The following is a 19133-nucleotide window of genomic DNA, read 5'->3' as shown; positions in this document are numbered from 1 at the left end:
CCGTCCAGGAATGCATTCCCATTGGCTAACTCGTGTTTGACTGACAGCTCAGTGTGTACTACTGCAACACATACAACACATTTGTCCCGCACTTACACTTTGTTGAATTAATTCAATATCATAGTCGCCACTGAAGTCCACTCCATCCTTGTTTACCGTCAATGGATCGGTCACTCGTCAAACAGTCCGCCAGAATCCGAGTAGGGAACGGCTGAGCGTAGCTGTCAGTCAAACACAAGTTAGCCAATGGGAATGCATTCCTGGACAGCCCGCCCACAAAAAGTCAGGGAGCGCAAACGAGAAAGCTGGAATCGCAACCAAAATAAATTACGTCAAAAGACGCGGAACAAAAATAAAAGGTTTCTGAAGAGTAATAGACTGATATTTTGCACGATGACACGAATTTGTTTGCCAGTCTAAAAAAAAAAAGACTTTTTTTTTTTGTTGTATTTTGATTTGTCGTTTTTGTTTGATATTTCAAAAGTATTGTATGAACATTTTGGCACAAAATTGATTCCATATGTATCGAATTCAAACGTCTGAAGAAAAAAAAATTTTTTTTAAATGGCAGGAGTTAAAGGTCCTATGGCATGAAATTTTCACTTTCTGAGTTTTTTTAACGTTAAAATGAGTTCCTCTGACCTTCTTAAGTCACCCCAGTGGCTAGAAATTTCATAATGTGTAAACCAAACTATGCCCAACATTTGAGAATGGCGTGTCAAAACGGCGCGTTGATAAACTCTTCCCTTGCTTACGTCAGCAAGAGAGATGATCCCCACGCCCCCCTCTGGATTCCCACTCACTGTAAGGATTGCCCACCCAGCTCAAAAGTTGCCACCGAACATGGAAGTTGCGCTGTACATGCATGTGACAACACAGAAAAGAGTCTGACGACGGGAGAGCCCCTGAAGACGCAGTGGCTTAATTTTATTTACTCCAATAATACGCCGTCGAGTCTACCTAAGACGGTGTATGTTTGTCGGAAGCATTTTCCTGATGAATGTTTCCACGACTTGGGACAGTACAGGGCAGGTTTTGCACATCAACTGTCACTGAAGCCTGGGTCCGTACCAAGCATCCCTGCCGCATCAGCCACAAACACCGAACAAGTAAGTGTAGAACTGTTAAGTCGTTTTGCCGTGTTTTAAAATCGGTGCCACGTTAGCCTTGCAATGGCTACATTAGCCGTGCAGCGAACCGCTTCCTGCAGTTAGCCAGGTACTCTGCGCTACAAAACCAAAAAGCATGCAGCATGCTCTGTTATAATAGCCAATCAAAACAGTTTTTACAAAGACACCCACATTCTTTTTTTTTAAGTCACTCGTTCATTTTGTTTGTTCAGTAAAAACCCAAACATTTGTTGAATTTATTTTATTTCCTCGCGTCGCACCTTAATGACGTCAGCACGCGGTATTTTTCCCTTCACGGTTTGTTCCTTCTCTCTCGCCATAGTAAGACACCCACATCCGCTTGTTCTGACCCACTGGAGGTAGCGTCACAGTGCTGTTAGCCAATCAGAGGTAACACGTTTACATGTCATGAATATTAATGATAAGACCCGCCCCCACCCTCTACCCTTCCCCGCCTCCTGCTTCTCATTAGCAAAACGACGCACTGGGAAAAGCGCTGAAATGGGGCTTTCTCCCAGGAGGCTATATCTACGTGCCGAGGGTTCATTTTGAGAAAGGCTGCGGATATAACATCCGGAAACCTCCACGAGCCCGTTTAAAGCATCAACAAACCACCATGCCACGGGACCTTTAAATATTCCGAGCTTACTATGATGTGTTAGTTGCTACTAGGGTCAGATCATGGAGACAGGACTCACCTCAGGAGGTTTACCCAGGTGCTGCGTTAAGACGATCAGGTTGATGAGAGTTTCAGGATGGCTGCTGTCCTGCGTGTGTGTAGAAACATCACGTCAATTCAATACAAGTGTTTTTACACAAAGAACACACTTCATCTTAGGTTTTAACATCACGTGTCTCCTGCTACAACTGGACAGCTGGAAATTTCTTAAACGCTAGGCTATAAATTGCTTGCGGGAGGGAAAGAAAAGGGAAAAAAAAAACCCTCTACATCTGTACCATCATTAGAAACGTCACAATCTGAAAACGAGCCCACGTCCACGAGCTTCGTATTCGGAATGATTTTTTTTTTTTTTTAATTCGCCTTCAGTGTAAACGTAAAGAAATACAGGAAGGTGCTCATGTGCACTGGCGTGATCGTCAGAAACGTTTCGATCCGTCTCTAAAGGAACGCACTTCCTTGTGTTGGACGCTAGAGCGCATTGCGTAGATCTCGCACGCCGAACAAAACCTAAAGTCAGTCGTGCACTTTAGATTCTGACTCGCAAACTTGGAGGATGACTGGTGGGACGCTGCTCTTAAGAAAATCCACACAAGCTCATCCTGTGCTCGTCTCACACTTGTACAGTTTAAAGTACTGTTTAGAGTCCATTTTTCCAAAGCTCGATTGTCTCAAATCGATCCCAGTACTGCCGACAAACGTCATGCCTCATCCTGCAATTTAACCCAGATGTTCTACTCTTGTCCGCTACTCTCTCGCTTCTGGTTGAATTATTTTGATACCATGTCTAAAATACTTTCAGTGACCATAAAAGTCTCCCCCCATGTTGCCATATGTGACCCCTCACCGAATCCAGGGACGCATGTCGGCCGAAACGAATCCGAGATAATCGCAAAAGAAGCATTTTTTTCCGAAATTTGTGATTTTTGTTTTTTTCCATCATGTGCAAGTTGAGATCTTGAAGAATGCAATCAGTATTTCAGATAATAGATTGTTTTGTTGGAAAAGCATACATTTTTTGTTGCAAATTGTCTCGTTTTTGTCAGGACTGTAGCCTGCTGGGGGGTGTGGCTAAATTACCATATGGGCCATTCACATGACGATTTAAGTCATTTGTTTTTCTTTTCAGCGAATCAGCTGTATGATACGAGCTGAGCTCGTGGCTACTTAGCTGCATACAGGCGTGTGATTTCACTATGGAATGAGCAAGCTAAACAGAGCGCAGAGGAGCTGAAACACCTCGAAGCAAACAGACGCACGGTAGTTACATCGGAGATAACCATTTCTAGCAATAAAACCGCAACCAAAAGGAAGTGTTCTAGGACTACATTCCATCGGAGGCATTGGTGTGTGCAAGGCGACGTTTCTCTTTCTGATGGGGTGAGTTTATTAATCTAAGGCTGTGTGGTTATTTTTGCATGTAACGGAGTGTGTTGTGGTTTGGTTACATGAAACTAGCGTTGTGTTGTGTTATCATCGTGCTATCTTTCTTTCTTACGGTGTGAGTAATTTTTCAACCACAAAACGTTAAAGTATACTTTAGGACTTATTTTTGTACTTCATAATTGTTTTGGGCATACTCTGCATGGAAGGAAAATTGACGTGGTGATCTTTGTTTACATGAAAGTAGCATCGTAGGGGGTAGGGCTTTCCTTAATGTCATGCAAATGAGCACTAGAGCCCTGCACTCCCGCGGGAGTCCCGCGGGACCCGCCGCAAAGCAATGTGGCGCGGGACAAATTTTTGAAAGCTCATTGCGGGCGCGGGCGGGAGCGGTGACCAGCTGCAGTCCCGCTAACTAAAAACGTGTTTAAAATAAAATGTATAAATTATTAATTTATGTCTATCGTATATAATTTGTGCTGGATATTTTATTTGGTATTAATAAAAACATTTTAAGATGCCTAAATTTGCAGAGAGAGTCAGATTGCCATTGATCACCCTAACGGGCAATCCTTTGATCACTCTAATGACTCGCCGTTCACACCCAGCCTCCAGTGACCCACACTAACATGATGCCTCAATGACACCTTAGATGAGCTGGTCATCAGAATTCTGATTCTGATCCAGGAGAGGATAAATCTCTCTCGTACGTTTCCGATTCCTTTCCTCTTCCGTGTTTGAGATCTCCGATCATGGCAGAAGAGCAGAGCTCTATGCACCACGGGAAAGCGCATACTTAAATGATTAGCCTACTTAAATAATTATTATTATTAGGTCTACATGTTGCCATTTCAACATTCCGAATTCAGAAGCAAGGTAAATAATAACAAACGTGAACGTGAGCTGCAGATATTTATGCTCAAATCCACTCAAAGTAGGGGGCGGGGCACCATCACGCTGTGTCAAGACAAGAACTTTCCTGAGAAATAACACGAACGTCTGCATCATGCGGGATTTGCGGGCGGGAGCGGGACAAAATATGGCAGACACGGGTGGGAGCGGGACTGAAAATCATAATTCTTTGCGGGAGCGGGACTGCACAATGCGGGCGCGGGCAGGAGCGGGACTGAAAAATCCGACCTGCGCAGACCTCTAATGAGCACCATTATGTGCCCGCCCTGCACCCAGAGTAGCTGAGATGGAAAACTTAGAGGGCGATTTTCTCCCTTTCCTGTTTTAAGAGGTATACACTTTCAAAAGGCCACACATTCTTCAAATATTGTCAGATCTCCACATGGAAGGCATCATTGGAAAGCTTAGAAACTGGACTTTCTGAATCTGTCAATAACTCAAAATGCCCCCGGGCGGACATGTGTCCCTGGATTTCGTTATGTGACACATATTAATATAACGTAATAAATTATAATAATCGCGTTTTCTTCCAATGAGACTCCGAACGTACGATCGCATAATAATAATAATAACGAAGAATGAACAGGACACTGCATGTTCACGGAGTTTAAAACAGATAAAGCTGAAACTCTGGTTCAAGTTACAGCGATTTTCAGCGAGCGGCCATTAGGGTCTGAGATTCAGGACAGAACGTACAGTCGTGGTCAGAAGTTTACATACAGTGACATGAATGTCGTGGCAATATTTGGGCTTTCAGTCATTTCTTTGGACTGTTCTTTTTCTGTGGCAGAATGATTGGACAGCATACAGCTTTAATTAAAAAACAAAAACACTAGAATTTGTTGCACAAGTTTTAATTTTCTTTGGGTTTTCTGAAATCAACAAAGGGTCAAAAATTTACATACAGCACACCCAATATTTGGGTAAAATGTCTCTTCACAACATTCACCTTGACCAAACATTTTTGTTTACCATGAAGAAGCTTCTGGCAGAATTCTGGTTGGATATTTCACGACTCTTCATTGTAGAATTCAATTAAATTTGTTGTTTTTTTTTCTTGGCATGGACTCGGCTTATAAGCACGGTCCATATATTTTCAACAGGGTTGAAGTCAGGACTTGTTTTAAGCTTAATGTTCGCCTGCTTTATCCTCCACAACCAGCTCTGATGTGCGTTTGGGTTCATTGTCCTGTTGTAACTCCCAAGTCGTGTTCAAGTTTCTGATGGTTTATGCTGAAGAATTCTGAGGTGCAATGAACCAGTTCCACTGGCACCAAAACAGCCCCAGAGCACAATGATCCTACCACCACCACCAGCTGGTACAGTGTCCCTCTGTACATGGTGGTCATTGTGGCCAAACAACTCAATCTTTGTCTCATCTGACCATACAGCTTTCCTCCAGAAGGCTTTTTCTTTGTCCGTATGGTCAGCTTCAAACTTTAGTTAAGCTTGAAGGTGTCAATTTTGCAGCAGGGGGTTATTTCTTGGATAGCAGCCTGTTAGTCCATGGTGATCTGAACTGTAGACACTGATCCATCAGCTTCCAGTTCATGGCAGGGCTGTGCCATGGTGGTTCCTGACCATCCAAACCAATTTCCTTTCAGCTGAGGGTGACAGTTTGGGTTTTCTTGAAGCAAAGTGGCTTGGCAAAGTGACTACACCTCATAATAACTTGCATACAATTGTTTGAACTGATCTTGGAATTTGCAGTTGTTTAGAAACGGCTCCAAGAGACATTCCGGAGTTGTGTACATCTGCGATCCTCTTTCTCAGATCTGCACTGAGCTCCTTGGACTTTCCCATTTTACTGTGTGTTGGTCAATCCAAACCCTTTTTATGAAGGCACAGAGAAGCTACCAGCTGTAGTCAATCATGATCTCTAACAGGAAGTTAAGAGGCCTCGGCTTTGGCAACATAAGAGACGTTTTGGAAGTTTCAGCACCTCGGAATTAAATCATCTAAGTGAGCGTATGTACATTTTTGACCCTGTGTTGATTTCAGAAAACCCAAAGAAAATTAAAACTTGTGCACCAAATTCTAGTGTTTTTTTTTTTTTTTTTTATTAAAGCTGTACGCTGTCCAATCATTCTGCCACAGAAAAAGAACAGTTCAAAGAAATGACTGAAAGCGCAAATATTGCCATGATATTCATATCCAAGATGGCATTCATGCCACTGGATGTAAACTTCTGACCACAACTATATATCCTACTCTGCTAAAGATAAAAATGAGGATGAATACGGACCGTTTTCACGTGACGTCACGACAAACGCGGCCGCCATTTTGGACATGTACTACCAGTAGTCTACCACAGCCAACAACGAGGAACGACGGCGAAGCATCGAAAGGAATATAGCCATCAAAGAAAGTTTTTACTTTCAGCAAGACTTCCATCATGCCATTATATTGTTGTGCACCTGGATGTCGTAACCATCAACACACAAGGCAAGATTTATCATTTTATCGGATCCCGACAGATGCTGACCGACGGAGAAGATGGATGGTCTCTAAAATATTGGCAAAATGATGTTTATTGACATAGCAATCGTGTGTAACGGGAAGCGTTTGCATATCCGAAGTGTTGTTTACATCAAAGATAAAATAAACCGATATGACAACGACTGCTGCTGCCAGGTTGGGGACACAAACTAGTAGAAAGGAAGTGTGCCAACAGACTTCCTTTGTGGTCGATTCTGCTTTAAGGTAAGATGCATTTAATTATTCGTCTGCTGTGGGTTTGGAATCAGTAGCCTGACCGATTCGTTCATGTTTGTGGTGCCATTTGTTTGTTGACGCGTGTTGAAATGGAAGATTGGTTGTTGACATGATTTCCAGTGATGCTTTGGTGCTGCTGTGGATCAGATGTGTTGAGTAGCCTGACTGGTTTTTTTTTTCTTGCGTGTGGTATCATTGTTGACGCGAGGTTGTTTTTTGAACATGCCAATGCGGACACGATTTCCCCTGATGAGTTATGACTTCAGACGCGATGCGTGTGTGGAGTCCGCGTGATATGTGCGTAAGATAGGCTTCTCATGTGTTTGGAGATCCGCGCTCTGAGACCAGCGCAAGCACCCCCCCCAAAAAAAATATCGGCATAGTTCGAACACTGGGTTGGAGAAAGTAATGGCAAATAGTGAGTGCACAAACCATAGAAGGTAAACTGTACACAGCGCCAGGGCAGCGTGATGGTATGTCTACTTTTAGATTGTGTTAGCTTATCAGTGAACACACGCGTCACTCGACGAGTTTCACGTCTTTACAACGTGTGGGTTAGGTATTATTGTTGCAGTCACTGTAGCAGCTAGATGAGCGAGAACCGAAAGGGTCTGTGCCATAAACCGTTATTTCTTCATGTCCAAAATGGCGGTCGCACTTACGAAGGTCACGTGAGTGAAAAGGGTCTATACATGGTCACTGCTCCTGTCCTCTTTTTTTCCCCCCACCTGTATAAACGAGATGAGACAAAACGTCAAAATATATCACGGTGACGGCCCAGAACGGCGTTGAGTGTCTGCTGAAAAGGGAAGCGCTCGTATGACCTGGGAGACAGGTTTTCTGGTACTGCCCATTTGCTTAACAAAAATGTTCACGTGTTAAATGCTAACAAAAGACAAACCCTTTGAGGCATCAATGTTTTTTCTCCCCGCCCCCCAACGCTTTCCGTGCACTCGAAAATGACCAGATTCCAAGCTCCGACTTCATGCTGTGTGGTTATTATGATGACACACTGAAGGTACGCACTTTGTCCAGGGCGTCCTGCAGGACCGACTCGGCCTCGTCCCATTTGCACTGCGCCATGTGACATGCGGCCTGGCCGTTCAGCAGGATCAGAGTGGGCGAGTATTTATCAGCCATCTCCTGGAAGATGTAGAAGGCGTCCTGCAGCTTCTCTCCTCCCTGTTTAGACAAAATATATCACTGTAGGTCCAAGATACGTTTAAAAAAAAAAAAAAAAAAACACGTATTATAGACTACACCTCGGACCCACAGTAATTGGCGAACGCTGTTGTGGTTACTCTGCTACAGTGGCATGCAAAAAAGTCTGGGCACCCCTAATGAAAATGTCTGTTACTGTGAATAGTTAAGTGAGCAGAAGATGAACTGATCACTAAAAGGCATAAAGGTAAAGACGAGACGTTTCTTTTCAGCGTTTTCTGAGAGATTTGTGTATTATTTTTGTTTTGTACAATTAGAGAGAGTGAAAAAAAGAAAAAGAACACCATGCGAAAGTTTGGGCACCCCAAGACATTTGAGTTCTCGGGTAAGGTTCCAGACCTTAATTAGCTTACTGAGCTGTGGCTTGTTCAAATTCTTTGTTAGGAAAGGTCGCAGATTTCAAAGCTGTAGAAATTCTCTGACTCCTCAAACTTGTCCCTAAAATCAACAGCCATGGGCTCCTCTAAGCAACTCCGTCGCATTCTGAATAATAAAATAATTGACGCTCACGAAGCAGGAGAAGGCTACAAGAACGTAGCAAAGTGTTTTCAGGTAGCCGTTTCCTCAGATTGTAATGTTATTAAGAAACGGCAGTTAACAGAAACAGTGGAGATCAAGGTGAGGTCTGGAAGATGAAAACCCGTTTGACTGCAAAAGACCTTCAGAAAGATTTAGCAGACCCTGGAGTGGTGGTGCGCTGTTCTACTATGCAGCGACACCTGAACAAATATGACCTTCATGGAAGAGTCATCAGAAGGAAACCGTTCCTGCGTCCTGGCCGCAAAATTCAGCGTCTGAAGTTTGCAAATGAACATCTAAATAAGCCTGATGCGTTTTGGAAACGAGTCCTGTGGACTGATGAAATCAAAATAGATCTTTTTGGTCACGATGTGCAAAGGTATGTTTGGAGAAAAAAGGGGGCCAAATTCCAGGAAAAGAACACCTCTCTGACTCTGAAGCATGGGTGTGGATGGATCATGCTTTGGGGTCGTGTTGCAGCCAGTGGCACAGAGCACATTTCATTGGTCGAGGGAAGCATGGATTCGAATAAATACCAGCAAACTCTGGAAGCAAACATCACACCATCTGTAAAAAAGTTGAAGTTAAAAAGAGGACGGATCCTACAATAAGACGATGATCCAAAACACACCTCAAAATCTACAATGGAATCCCTCAAGAGGCCCAAGCTGAAGGTTTTGCCCGGGCCCTCACAGTCCCCTGACCTAAACATCATTCAAAATCTGTGGACAGATCTCAAAAGAGCAGCGCATGCAAGACAGCCCAGGAAACTTGTCGAACTGGAAGCCTTTTGCAAAGACGAACGTGTGAAAATCCCCCAGGTAAGAACTGAAAGATTATTAGCCGGCTACAAAAAGTGTTTACAAGCTGAGATACTTGCCAAAGGGGGTACTAACCATGCAGGGTGCCCAAACTTTTGCTTCGGGGTCATTTTGAAAATGTAAAAGATGAAAATAAATCGTTTTTGCTTTAAATATAAAGGGAATGAGTCATCTTTAACTTGCTTAACTGTTCACAGTAACAGCAATTTTGACCAGGGGTGCCCAAACTTTTGCATACCAGTGTACAGCATATCTAATTTCCCCTCTTTTTTGTTTAAACTTGTAAAGATTTTAATACATATTTTAATTAATTAATTTCAGGATTGATTGTGAAGCTTAATTTTTTTTTAATAAATTCAGATCACACAGCGAGTCAGATTTTATTCTGAATTATCATCAGACTCACTCACAAACATTTTAAAAATAAACGTTCTGGGAAATAATTTCTCACGATACCGATTTTACGCATATCCAGGTGGGAGCGCACGATACTCACGACGGCGAGGTTCACCCAGGCCGTGGCCAGCTGAGTCAGCGTGGCGTCTTCGTCCTGCTCCTGCATCTTCTTCAGCTCCTTCCTGTACAGGCATGAACACACACATCTGCTGAAGCGACTGCACTACAGAATATACAACGAGCTCTCTTACAAACTTCACGAAAAACGTAGTGCATCTTCCAAAACGAGTTTTAGTCGCGGTAGACGTGACAAATTCCTACCTCGCGATGTCGACTCTGTCCAGCTTGAGAAGGATCTGAATGCTCATCGCCATGCTGAGACACAAATCAAGAGAACACAAACATGTTGGATATTAACCGGTTTTCATTTAAATCCCGATCATTTTTAACAAGCTCAGGCGCTTTAAGCTGCTCGGACAAACTCTGAATGAAGCAGGATCGGCTGAATTTGGAAAAAAATAACGGCTCACTGAAACCTATCAGTACACAGAGTCAGGGCTGTAACACGGACCACTCGAGGCTTTCTCCCTGGTGCAGCGTTCGCAGCGCGGCGTCCGTGTTCCCCTCGTGCAGGTAGATGGAAGCAGCCATCAGCAGGAAGGTGGTGTTCGAGACGTCCACGCTCTTACTCATTTTCTTATCCAGCTCGGTCACGATGGCGTCCCTGCACAAAGTCAGGTCACGTAGCGTCAACAAAATCTACACTGGACTTCAAATTCATATGCTGCTTCTTTAAGTGGCTCTTTACAGCTAATATTCGACCTCACGTCGAGCATCGAGAGAAAAACATGATGATAATCTGTCAGTCAAAGAGACCGAGTTAAATCCATGACACTGAATTAGAGATGCAATCGGACCTTTTGGTCTCGCTGGACATGTAATCCGCAAACATCCGCACGGCCTTCAGCTCCTCTGAGGAACTCGGCTTTATGTCCTCCAGCACCACGCCGTACTTCCTCTGTGGAGGGATGAGGAACGTGTGTTTACAGACACAAACTACAAACGTGAATTAACGCAGAGTATCACAGTTCAAATACAGTTAAGGTCAAAATTATTAGACATAACCCTTCGTTTATCCATGAAAATGACAATTTCCAAAACGTGTATAATTTATACAGTGGTGCTTGAAAGTTTGTGAACCCTTTAGAATTTTCTATACATTTCTGCATAAATGTGACCTAAAACTTCATATCCGTGAGCGGCAAGCATGTGAACCTTTGCTTTCAGTATCTGGTGTGACCCCCTTGTGCAGCAATAACTGTTGATCAGTCCTGCACACCGGCTTGGAGGAATTTTAGCCCGTTCCTCCGTACAGAACAGCTTCAACTCTGGGATCTTGGTGGGTTTCCTCACATGAACTGCTCGCTTCAGGTCCTTCCACAACATTTCCACTGGATTAAGGTCAGGACTTTGACTTGGCCATTCCAAAGCATTAACTTCATTCTTCTTTAACCATTCTTTGGTAGAACGACTTGTGTGCTTCGGGTCGTTGTCTTGCTGCATGACCCACCTTCTCTTGAGATTCAGTTCATGGACAGATGTCCTGGCATTTTCCTTTAGAATTCGCTGGTATAATTCAGAATTCATTGTTCCATCAATGATGGCAAGCCGTCCTGGCCCAGATGCAGCAAAACAGGCCCAAACCATGATACTACCGCCACCATGTTTCACAGATGGGATAAGGTTCTTATGCTGGAATGCAGTGTTTTCCTTTCTCCAAACATAAGGCTTCTCATTTAAACCAAAAAGTTCTATTTTGGTCTCATCCGTCCACAAAACATTTTTCCAATAGCCTTCTGGCTTGTCCACGTGATCTTTAGCAAACTGCAGATGAGCAGCAATGTTCTTTTTGGACAGCAGTGGCTTTCTCCTTGCAACCCTGCCATGCACACCATTGTTGTTCAGTGTTCTCCTGATGGTGGACTCATGAACATGAACATTAGCCAATGTGAGAGAGGCCTTCAGTTGCTTAGAAGTTACTCTGGGCTCTTTTGTGACCTCGCTGACTATTACATGCCTTGCTCTTGGAGTGATCTTTGTTGGTCGACCACTCCTGGGGAAGGTAACAATGGTCTTGAATTTCCTCCATTTGTACACAATCTGTCTGACTGTGGATTGGTGGAGTCCAAACTCTTTAGAGATGGTTTTGTAACCTTTTCCAGCCTGGAAACACAAACGTGTGTTGTGAAGATCAGACTTTGACGGATCCCTGTTCTTTAAATAAAACAGGGTGCCCACTCACACCTGACTCTAATTTCACCTTCAAATTAACTGCTAATCCTAGAGGTTCACATACTTTTGCCACTCACAGATATGTAATATTGGATCATTTTCCTCAATAAATAAAATGATCAGGTATAATTTTTTTGTGAAAAACCCAGCGGTGACCTAAGCCTAGACTAAGAGCAGATGTCTTGATGTTATCCCTCAAAATGCCAACATAATCTTCCTTTTTCATGATCCCATGCACCCGAACAAGGCTCCCTGTGCCTGAGGCAGCAAAACAGCCCCATAACATGATGCCCCCACCACCATGTTTCACTGTGGGAACTGTATTTTTGGGGTTGTAGGCCTCGCCCTTCTTTCGCCAAACAAAGGCAAGGTCCATGTGGCCAAACAGCTCCAGTTTAGTCTCATCAGACCACAGGACAGACTTCCAAAACTCATGTTTAACTTTCAAACGCGCATGGGCAAAGTTCAGTCTGGCTTTGAGATGCCACTTTTGGAGTAATGGTTTTTTTCTTGGGCGATGACCTCGGAGCCCTCCACGATGAAGAGCCCTCGCTACTGTCTTCCTCGAGACCTCAGCCCCAGAAGAGGCAAGGTCAGCAACAATCATTTTGGAAGATGCGCGGGGATTCTTGCCAACATCCCTGATGATTTCTCTCTCTTGGGATTGAGAAAATTTGCATTTTCGTCCACGCCCAGGTTTGTTACGCACAAAATGGAACTCCTTGTACTTTGCAATGATGCATCGCACAGCTGTTCTAGAGACTGTCAAGCGTCTAGAAATTACAGTATAGCCTTCCCCCTTGGTATGGGCCTCAACTATTTTCTTTCTGAGGTCCAGAGTGATTTCTTTTGTCTTCGGCATGGCTTTAAACGCAGACCCCTCTCAGAAATGTGTTCGACTGCTTCTAGGCCTGTTCCTTAAGGAACAATCAATGCTGATTGGATGTTCAGGTGTTGTCTGGGAGCTACTTGACTGCACAGGTGTAGGCCTCTGCATGCTCTTGCGACAAGGCTTTCGCAGATAGCTTTTCGCAGACAGTTGTAATTTATCGTTGAGCGGGGAGTAATAGGCGTGCGCGATGTTATTCACTGCCACAACGCAAGGGGGCGCGAAGTCGCGAAATCGCTAGTAGTAGTTGGTGGGTGTGGTTAGTGGAGTGTTTATCCTCCGGTTACTTATAATGACTAGAACTGGAGTCGTATAGATGTACGTACTCCCTCACTTCCTCGATCAACCGCTCTTCGTGCTGCTCCATCTTCGCTCGTGTTTTTAAAAATGGCGGTCGTGAAAACAAAACAAACTGGGAAAGTAGGGACGCGGAAGTACGTGTATAGCGGATGTAGAGTGGACCAATCAGAGCCCTCTTGTCTGCGAAGCTGTCTGCGAGGCTTCTGCGGTGGTCACAATTTTTGGGAGGTGCGCGCAGAGCGTTTGCGAAGGTGGGGGGGCTACGCAGACACTGTCTGCGACGCCATCTGCGAGGACTGGGTTGTCAGCATAAATTGGCCTTGTGGCTTGAAAGCTGACAGGCCGGTCGTGTGTGTTTTAAAAGCAAGAAAATTGCATGGGGGCTAATCATTTGGACCATCCCATTTTTCACTATATTTGAGATTAAAGATACTTAATCTCAAATATCGACACACAAACAAATAGATTCAAAAACGGCTTCTTTTCAAAAGCCATAACCACCCTGAACTCTGACTTTATAGTCTAACCCCCCTGTGCAATACTTCATTATGTGCAATACTTTATTTTATAATGTGACTCTCTTCATGCAATACTTTATAATGTGCAATACCTCACTCCATAATGTGAAAAACAACACGTACACCTCAGGACTGTGCACCTTACACCCTCACCTTTTTTTTTTTCCTTTTTCTTTTCTACACGCTGTTTGCACTGTTATTGGAATTGCTTTTAATCTCATTGTAAGCCTAGGTCACAACCGGACGTACGATTTTTTGGCCGTGCGATTTTTGGCGTTTCCCAAAATGTTCTAAAAGCGGCTAAGTCAGCCACCTACTTGTACCTACATGCCTCGACAAAAGAATAGGCACACTTACAATACACACTGTCAGAAGGCATACAATGTATACAATCAAGGGCATAATCAGTAGCCTACAATAAGTGCGAATGTAAAATTAAAGTTTTTTCCTACAACCCCGATTCCAAAAAAGTTGGGACAAGGCACAAATTGTAAATAAAAACGGAATGCAATGATGTGGAAGTTTCAAAATTCCATATTTTATTCAGAATAGAACATAGATGACATATCAAATGTTTAAACTGAGAAAATGTATCATTTAAAGAGAAAAATTAGGTGATTTTAAATTTCATGACAACAACACATCTCAAAAAAGTTGGGACAAGGCCATGTTTCCCACTGAGAGACATCCCCTTTTCTCTTTACAACAGTCTGTAAACGTCTGGGGACTGAGGAGACAAGTTGCTCAAGTTTAGGGATAGGAATGTTAACCCATTCTTGTCTAATGTAGGATTCTAGTTGCTCAACTGTCTTAGGTCTTTTTTGTCGTATCTTCCGTTTTATGATGCGCCAAATGTTTTCTATGGGTGAAAGATCTGGACTGCAGGCTGGCCAGTTCAGTACCTGGACCCTTCTTCTACGCAGCCATGATGCTGTAATTGATGCAGTATGTGGTTTGGCACGGTCATGCTGGAAAATGCAAGGTCTTCCCTGAAAGAGACGTCGTCTGGATGGGAGCATATGTTGCTCTAGAACCTGGATATACCTTTCAGCATTGATGGTGTCTTTCCAGATGTGTAAGCTGCCCATGCCACACGCACTAATGCAACCCCATACCATCAGAGATGCAGGCTTCTGAACTGAGCGCTGATAACAATTCGGGTCGTCCTTCTCCTCTTTAGTCCGAATGACACGGCGTCCCTGATTTCCATAAAGAACTTCAAATTTTGATTCGTCTGACCACAGAACAGTTTTCCACTTTGCCACGGTCCATTTTAAATGAGCCTTGGCCCAGAGAAGACGTCTGCGCTTCTGGATCATGTTTAGATACGGCTTCTTCTTTGAACTACAGAGTTTTAGCTGGCAACGGCGGATGGCACGGTGAATTGTGTTCACAGATAATGTTCTCTGGAAATATTCCTGAGCCCATTTTGTGATTTCCAATACAGAAGCATGCCTGTATGTGATGCAGTGCCGTCTAAGGGCCCGAAGATCACGGGCACCCGGTATGGTTTTCCGGCCTTGACCCTTACGCACAGAGATTCTTCCAGATTCTCTGAATCTTTTGATGATATTATGCACTGTAGATGATGATATGTTCAAACTCTTTGCAATTTTACACTGTCGAACTCCTTTCTGATATTGCTCCACTGTTTGTCGGCGCAGAATTAGGGGGATTGGTGATCCTCTTCCCATCTTTACTTCTGAGAGCCGCTGCCACTCCAAGATGCTCTTTTTATACCCAGTCATGTTAATGACCTATTGCCAATTGACTTAATGAGTTGCAATTTGGTCCTCCAGCTGTTCCTTTTTTGTACCTTCAACTTTTCCAGCCTCTTATTGCCCCTGTCCCAACTTTTTGGAGATGTGTTGCTGTCATGAAATTTCAAATGAGCCAATATTTGGCATGAAATTTCAAAATGTCTCACTTTCGACATTTGATATGCTGTCTATGTTCTATTGTGAATACAATATCAGTTTTTGAGATTTGTAAATTATTGCATTCCGTTTTTATTTACAATTTGTACTTTGTCCCAACTTTTTTGGAATTGGGGTTGTATGATGTCATTGTCATTTTGTTATTGTGCCATGTTATTTTGCTCTTACTTAATTTTTTTAATAAATGTTGGAATGTGGATCAATACTGTGTTCAGAGTATTCACTTTATATACAGTGTGTGTGTATATATGTGCATTATATATTAGTGCTGTCAAAAATGTCGCGTTATTAACGCGTTAACTTGACTCAATTTTAACGGCGATAATTTTTTAATCGCGAGATTAACGCTCTGTGACATGATGTAGGTTTTTCATAAGCTTTTGAAACTGCCAGGAACTTGGAACAGAGACTTTGGTTAGAAAACCGATAGCAGCTAGACTGTAATGCCCCGCCCCGCACAGCCAGAGTCCTCTGCCCTCCTCCCCCCAAAGAACCAGCGCGGGCACGGCGCGCTAGTAGAGATGGGATTTATGGCTCTTTGATGGGATCCGCATCTTTGTGATCCGTTCTTTGAAAAGAGCCGTTCAAAAGACTGGCTCATTTGGCTCTTTTTAAATATTTATTCAGTTTTAAGAAGACAGCGTCTAAAGAAGCCAGATCCCTCTGAACTGTAAACTCAATGCTATCCCAGAAATCCTTCCTGTAATATGCAAATTTGGCCGCCTCTGATTGGACAGCGCGACGCATCAACAGGCAGAAAGTGTAAAAGTACAAAATGTGTTAAGTGAGCTGAAACAGTAAAGATCAGATTCAATGCAATATTTATCAACGAACAACTTAAACTTAATATAATAGTGTACTTTATATTATAATCAAGCATGTCAAGCCTACCGTCACTGTGTAACCTATCTCTCTAATTAGAGTTGTAGACTAACTCAAACAGTAGATCATTTCACTCATGGTTCTCTTGCTAGCCCCGCGCCGGGGCTCGGCTTAGGTTTCACTTTGTGGTGGCTGTGTCAAGACGTGTTATGCTTTGCAATAAAAAAAACGTTGGTACAAGGCAAGCCTATTCACTTTTTTATGCTGATAAGAGAATTACAATGGTTTTTTATGTGACAAAAATGTGCGATTAAATTGCGAGTTAACTATGACTGTCGCGACATTAATCGCGATTAAATATTTTAATCTCTTGACAGCACTAATATATATATATATATATATATATATATATATATATATATATATATATAGATGTGGCGATCCCAGCTGACGCCAACATCAGGAAGAAGGAACATGAGAAACTTGAGAAGTATCACGGGTTGAAAGAGCAGCTGGAATGGATGTGGAAGGTCAAGGGTTACGTGGTCCCCGTGGTAGTGGGGGCACTTGGGGCAGTAACCCCCAAACTGGGAGAGTGGCTCCAGCAAATCCCAGGAACAACATCTGAAGCCTCAGTCCAGAAGAGCGCAGTCCTAGGAACATCGAAGATACTGTGCAGAACCCTCAAACTCCCAGGCCTCTGGTAGAGGACCCGAGCTTGAGGATGACATGGATACCACCCCCCGCCGGGGGTGAGAAGGAGATTTTATATATATATATATCCAAAAAAAAATCTCCCTTATTTTCCTACTGCAATGTTGGCAGGTATGGGTACTACGGAATAACACTCGTGAATGGCTGATATTTTAAAATTACATCAGTGTTGCAAATTTTGAGGGGGGGGTTAATGTTCCAAAACTTCATGGGGGCTAATACTTTTGACCTTAACTGTACACCGCTGTAATTCGGGATTAATGTAAGAAGACATGACAGAAGATGATCTCGCCATCACCTGACAAATGGTATGAATCTGTAATAAGTGTATTTTGATTTTCACACACGCTTACCTGAGCAATGTACGCTCTGTACAGGAAAATATCCTTCTCCAGTTCTTTCTCAGGTCCAGAAGTCTGTAAAATTTAAAAACAAAAAAAAATAAGACACTTGAAATGTGTGTTTTTTTTAAACTATCATTAATTTTATATTAATCTTTATCAGTGACATCATCTCTTATCTGCAAAATCCTTGTCCTGTATAATTTCTTTTTCAATGGAGCCAGTGCTTGGTGTTTATCGCGATATTTTAGAATATCGCGATGTGTTTGGTGAATATCGCGAGAGTTTAGAACATCGCGATATCTGATTATCCCCAGATGTGTGACATGAAGTTAAATGACAGCGAACGCGTCACAGCTTTGCGATTAAAAACCAAAACTAACACTCTTTGCGTGACATGAGTGATTTATAATATAAAAAAATAAGCATTGATAAGTTAAATACAATAAAAGCTAGCTTCAGCAAACCCGCTTAGCGTTAGCTCTGTTAGCTTTGCGGCTATCGGTGGACTTCAAAACTAGCGAACTAAAACTGCCTTATTTTTTATTAAATATAAAACACACCACCTTTACTTTCTGCGCCTCGTTAATGCAGTGCTGATAACTCCCGATATAAAAGGCGTTTTTCACATCAAACAGCTCATCTATTTCTCCCTGCTGCGACGCCATGTTGCTATAATAACCGGGAATGTTTACTTGATTCTTTTCCTATCCGTATTTCGACAAGTCCCGCCTCCTCTGCCAGGATTCGATCATTCTTCACAGTTCCTTAGTGAGAGAACCAATCAGTGCAGGACGTAGGACATTCTAACCAATCCTATGCAAGGAGGCGGGATTTTCCTGAATGCCAGTGTGGCACGTCAAATCTGTATACGTCACACAGCCACGTCGTCCAACGTCGGTCGCTTCCGCTTGAACGAGCCTGGACGCCCTCTAGAGGATAAATAATGCAACAACGTTCTTGATAAATAAAAAAGCTCGTTCAAGAATTTATCAAAGAGGTTTTTAAAGAAATTAAAGTAGTTATTAAAGTTAAAGATGTTGTTAAAGAAATAATATCATCAGAGCAACAGTGGAATAAAATTAGATTAGGATAGATAGATAGATAGATAGATAGATAGATAGATAGATAGATAGATAGATAGATAGATAGATAGATAGATAGATAGAAGTTTATTGATCCCTTTGGGAGGGTTCCCTCAGGGAAATTAAGATTCCAGCAGCATCATTACAAATAAACAGAGAAAAGAAAATAGAGAAAAAAATTCTAGATAAATTAACTTAAGTATTTACATATACAAATATAAAAAGAATAAGATATGGGGAAGAGAGGAGGGGGGGCAGCAGGCGAGATATTGCACTTTATATTGCACATTGTCCAGTATTGCTTATTGTCAGGCTAGGCTACTACTCCTTCCCGTCCTCTGTCCTCCTGTTCCCCCTCCTCCCCCCAGAGAGGAGTTGTACAGTCTGATGACGTGAGGGACAAAGGAGTTTTTGAGTCTGTTTGTCCTGCACTTGGGAAGGAGCATTCTGTCCCTGAAC

At 42.9% G+C, this 19133-nt stretch overlaps 1 protein-coding gene across 1 annotated transcript in view; it reads right to left on the bottom strand.

Moving 5' to 3' along the window:
• cope (COPI coat complex subunit epsilon) overlaps positions 1–18293 on the bottom strand; it is a 33666-nt gene extending 15373 nt beyond the window's left edge. Inside the window, exons 1-8 of the mRNA XM_060928912.1 lie at positions 18156–18293; positions 17602–17664; positions 10694–10794; positions 10348–10500; positions 10098–10151; positions 9877–9958; positions 7846–8001; positions 1829–1897 (exon numbers count right to left, since the gene is read on the bottom strand). Of these exons, the coding sequence (XP_060784895.1) occupies positions 1829–1897; positions 7846–8001; positions 9877–9958; positions 10098–10151; positions 10348–10500; positions 10694–10794; positions 17602–17664; positions 18156–18257 (780 nt within the window). The 5' untranslated portion in view covers positions 18258–18293. The remainder of the gene's footprint in view (positions 1–1828; positions 1898–7845; positions 8002–9876; positions 9959–10097; positions 10152–10347; positions 10501–10693; positions 10795–17601; positions 17665–18155) is intronic.
• Between the last annotated feature and the right edge of the window lie 840 nt (positions 18294–19133).

This window comes from Neoarius graeffei, chromosome 1, assembly GCF_027579695.1.
Source record: "Neoarius graeffei isolate fNeoGra1 chromosome 1, fNeoGra1.pri, whole genome shotgun sequence".
Lineage (NCBI taxonomy): Eukaryota > Metazoa > Chordata > Actinopteri > Siluriformes > Ariidae > Neoarius > Neoarius graeffei.
This window is presented reverse-complemented; position numbering and strand designations above follow the sequence as displayed.